General features: G+C 47.7%; 1 protein-coding gene across 1 annotated transcript in view; it reads right to left on the bottom strand.

Annotated features, from left to right (window-relative positions):
• The window catches only part of LOC107103795 (putative serine protease K12H4.7), a 26,787-nt gene that overhangs the window by 10,161 nt on the left and 12,627 nt on the right, over positions 1 to 3,999 (bottom strand). The window contains exons 5-6 of the mRNA XM_015403622.1: positions 3,818 to 3,932; positions 385 to 586 (exon numbers count right to left, since the gene is read on the bottom strand). Of these exons, the coding sequence (XP_015259108.1) occupies positions 385 to 586; positions 3,818 to 3,932 (317 nt within the window). The remainder of the gene's footprint in view (positions 1 to 384; positions 587 to 3,817; positions 3,933 to 3,999) is intronic.

Here is a 3,999-nt window from a genome sequence, read left to right as displayed (position 1 = left end):
AAGGCCACTAACATCTAACCCTAGAGCTAAGATAGAGAGAAGGCCACTAACATCTAACCCTAGAGCTAAGATAGAGAGAAGGCCACGAACATCTAACCCTAGAGGTAAGGCAGAGAGTCGGTCATTAAAAGAATATGTTTGCAACATTTCTTGCCAACAAGCATAAAGGTTGTCAGGGTAAGGTAACGGTCAATCATCTTTGTCTCTAAATGTGCAAAGCAGGAAGAGAAATGTTCAGAAAAGTTCCGACCTTCCGACAGTAATCAGACTTTCATTTGAAAAAAAAAAAAGAAATAACTCGCTGTGAGAAAGTTCCAATAAGATACATAAATGTTTTAATGTGATGTAATATGAGTATTAAAGTGTAGGTGTCAGTAAACCCACCTCCCCCCGCAGCCGGCCCATCCCAGGACGTGTTGGTCATGTCTCTGACGTAGTTATTGAAGCTGCTGTCCAGGCATTTCATAGAAAAGGTGTCCATCATGAGGCGGGCCACAGCAACATAGCGGCTGTAAGGATCTCCCATCGAGGTGTTTCCCATTACGCCGCACAGCACCTTGATGGTTACATTGGTGCCTGGAACCCCCTGAGGTAAAACAGTGCAGGTGGACAGAGAGAGTCGGTTGGTTAATATCAATACTTACTTCAAACGTCGTAGTAAAGTTCCAACAGGGCGGATGATGGAAATATTTGGAGTGAAATCTGTCTGCTTTCCTGAAGGAGGCGCTGGTTAGAGAGATGAGCACAGGAGCAGGAAGCTGCAGCATCTGATTAAACCACCGTCCGATGTTAAAGATTTATGTCCAGAGCTCTACTGGACCATCCAGAAAGTATTCACAGCGCTGAAATTTTCCCATTCCGTTCTGTTCCAGCCTTATTCCAAATGGAACTAAATTCATGTTTGTCCTCTAGATCAAACAAGCAGCAGCCCATAATGGTCCACGGAGAAAAAAACTAAAAGTCTTCACAGCTTTGGTTTAAAGCCGATCTTATCCAGCCTGGTCTTTCTGAACCTGATGCCTCAAGTAGACGGTTCTTCTCTGCACAACATCTCAGCGCCATTAGAGAGACGTCTGTGCAGCCATTTTAGATCAATTTGGACGTTTAATTGGACCAAAGCCCGGGTTCTGGCTCGGTCCCTCCAGAATATTCCCAGAGGTGTTCTGATCCATTCTTTGGCTCAGTCACTCTGAGGTACAGAGGTTTCCATCTAGGAGGTCTCTGTTCATTGCTCTATTCCTCTTATTCTGACAGTTTTTGATGCTGACAAAACATCCCATAGCATGATGCTGCCACCACCGTGCTTCCCTGAAGGGATGGGCTGCTGATTACAGCTGGATGGTTTCCTCCAAACATGATGCCTGATATTCACACCAAGAAGTTCCATCTTTTTTTCAGGTCCTCCTATCGTCCAGCTGGTTCCAACTTTCTGCTAGTGAACAGTGGAGGAGGCCAGCGGCCTCGTTTGGATCTTCAGTGCAGCAGAGATGTTTATACCAACAGTTCCTCTGACCCCGTGCTTGGTGTTTGCTCTCTGACATCAGCGTCTGATGTGGGACCTTTTATAGACAGCTGGTCTGGGTCCACTCAGCCGTTTCCCGTTAGGTTGTAGAAACATCTGAAGAATGATCCTTGGAAGCCAGATGGAGCTCAGCTTCACTTGCTGCTTCATGGTAAAGGGTATGAAAAGTTATGTTTGGGACAACCTCCTCAACATTTTATTCCTTATCATCATCATCATCATCATCGTCATCATCATCATCATCATCATCATCAATAGGATAGAGGAGGAGAATCTAGAGGAAACAGGTTAATTTAATGGTGTTAGATGCAGGAATTTGCTCAGCAACCAAAGGGTTGTCGGTTCCAGCCCTGGTTCCAGCTTTCAGTGTCACTGTGTCCTAGGGCAACATAGCTGAGCCTCATTGCCTACTGTGGTCGGAGGGCAGCGTGGCTTTGCTGCAACTTGCCAGCGTCAGCTTGTGATTGAGTGGAGTACATGAAAGGCCGAAGGAGGAACAGAAGACATTTCTCCCGTCTTCTCTTCAGTCCTTCTAAAGTAGGACTGAGGATTTCCCGCCTACTGACCGGCATGGATGGATGGTCCATGCTGGCTGCAGTGAGAAGGTCAGAGTTTCAGTCTGGTTGGAAATAATGAGACTAAACTGAGAACAGATTAAAAAAAAAAGTCTTTTTTTTCATCGTCATGGAAACAGGAGGTGCTGGTAAATCTTCTAGAAGCTACAGACCATAATAAGCTGCGGTGGAGCGATAACCCATTGATCAGGTTACGCCTCCTTTTTCCACACATTCCTCAGAAGAACCTAAAACCCGGTGGCCCGCTCCACGTCCCGCCTGCTGTGCCGGGAAGCTGCGCCTGTCAGGCGACGCTGTGGGCTCCACGCCCCACTGCTCCTCAGTTCTTCACAGGCGTCTCTTTGGCTCAGAGCCACAGGAAACCAGAGAGACCAAAGAGTCTTTGTTGCTTTTTCACATCGGCTTATTGGTAACCGGACTCACGTCTCACTGAGGCGGCAAGGGGACAGAGAGGCGATGGAAGGGGAGAAAAGATGGGGGGGTGAGGAAAACCCTCAGAGGAGGAAACTGGCAGTCTGAACATTCACTGAAACCTGACATAGAAACGGGGGAGACGTTTCCCAGAGCTTTGCTCAGCATCTGAACCAAGATAAAGAGGGGTTTAAGACACTTAGACAGGTATGGGGCATTGCAGGCCAACTATTCCCTCTAACGCCCCCCCTTTCAGAGACATAGACAGGTATGGGGCATTGCAGGCCAACTATTCCCTCTAACGCCCCCCCTTTCAGAGACATAGACAGGTATGGGGCATTGCAGGCTAACAAAGAAGCCAAACGACCCCCATTCCAAAGGGGGGGACCCGTTCATCCGTTTCTATTTGCATGTTTTCTAAACTAAAACCAGGCTTTGTTGGGCTGCTGGATAAAACCTGGAACTAAACGCTATTTCTGACATTTTGAATGAAAAATCTTCTTGGATGGAAGAGAAACGTCTTCAACCTTGGAAACAAAGTCCAGAGGATTGATTTTAGATTTTCTTTTGGAAAAACCATGATAAGCTTATCAAGGCCACAGCTTCCAGGACACCAAGGCTGCTCTGTTATGGCTGCATCTTCTCTGAGGACCATTAACTGAGAACAGCTGCAGCGTTTAGCAGAGAGGCCCCTGGGCTCCTGAGGGCCAGAAGAGCTGCCATATGCTGCAGGAATCACTGGCAGCTGAAATGGGATCATCTAAAACCAACTAAATTACAGAAATTAAATCTCTATGATTCATCTTTGTTCATTTTTGGTATTTCTCTGCGAGACGTTCAGAGGTCAGTGACTCTTCCAGCTGCTGCCAACAGTCCAAGGTGTCAAAGTTGGAAGATATGAGATTAGTTCCTGATTAGGTTTAGTTCCTGGGCTGGGCAGAGCTCCATGAAGTGCATGGATCCACACACAGCGTGGGAGAGGAGGGCCTTTCCCAGGAGCCAATCAGCTGCTGGACTAGAACCTGTTAATAATGTTCTGATCACCATCAGGAACCGTACGCCACCAGGACCCAGAGCCCAGCAGGTTAGACTGCAGCTGCCCCCCCCAGAACGTCCCCTCTGGAGCACAACAAAACCAGCTTCTTCTCCACATGGACCAGAACCATCAGCGCCTCAGGTGCATAAACGTTGCTATGGAAACAGCTATCCTCCATGTTTCTGCCATCAGCGTCCAGGAAATCCACTGCTTGGTTAAATGACACAGATCAACCAAAACAGTTCAGAATCAGGAGAAAACTCTGAATTTCACCTCGAATCCTCGGTTGTCTTCGTTATATTGGACAACGTCCATGAAGTTCCCAGCAAGGGTTTCCAGGAAGTAGGCGGAGTCAGACTCTGACTGGATCTGCAGCGGGGAACACAATCTGAGGAGGGGAAAGGAGAGACGGGAGCAGAGGAGGGAAGGGGGGGGCAGAGGAGGAAGGAAGGAGG

Source organism: Cyprinodon variegatus, unplaced genomic scaffold, assembly GCF_000732505.1.
Source record: "Cyprinodon variegatus isolate N-32 unplaced genomic scaffold, C_variegatus-1.0 Scaffold1529, whole genome shotgun sequence".
Taxonomy (NCBI): Eukaryota; Metazoa; Chordata; class Actinopteri; order Cyprinodontiformes; family Cyprinodontidae; genus Cyprinodon; species Cyprinodon variegatus.
Note: the sequence above shows the minus strand (reverse complement) of the source record. Positions and strands in the feature narration are given on the sequence as shown.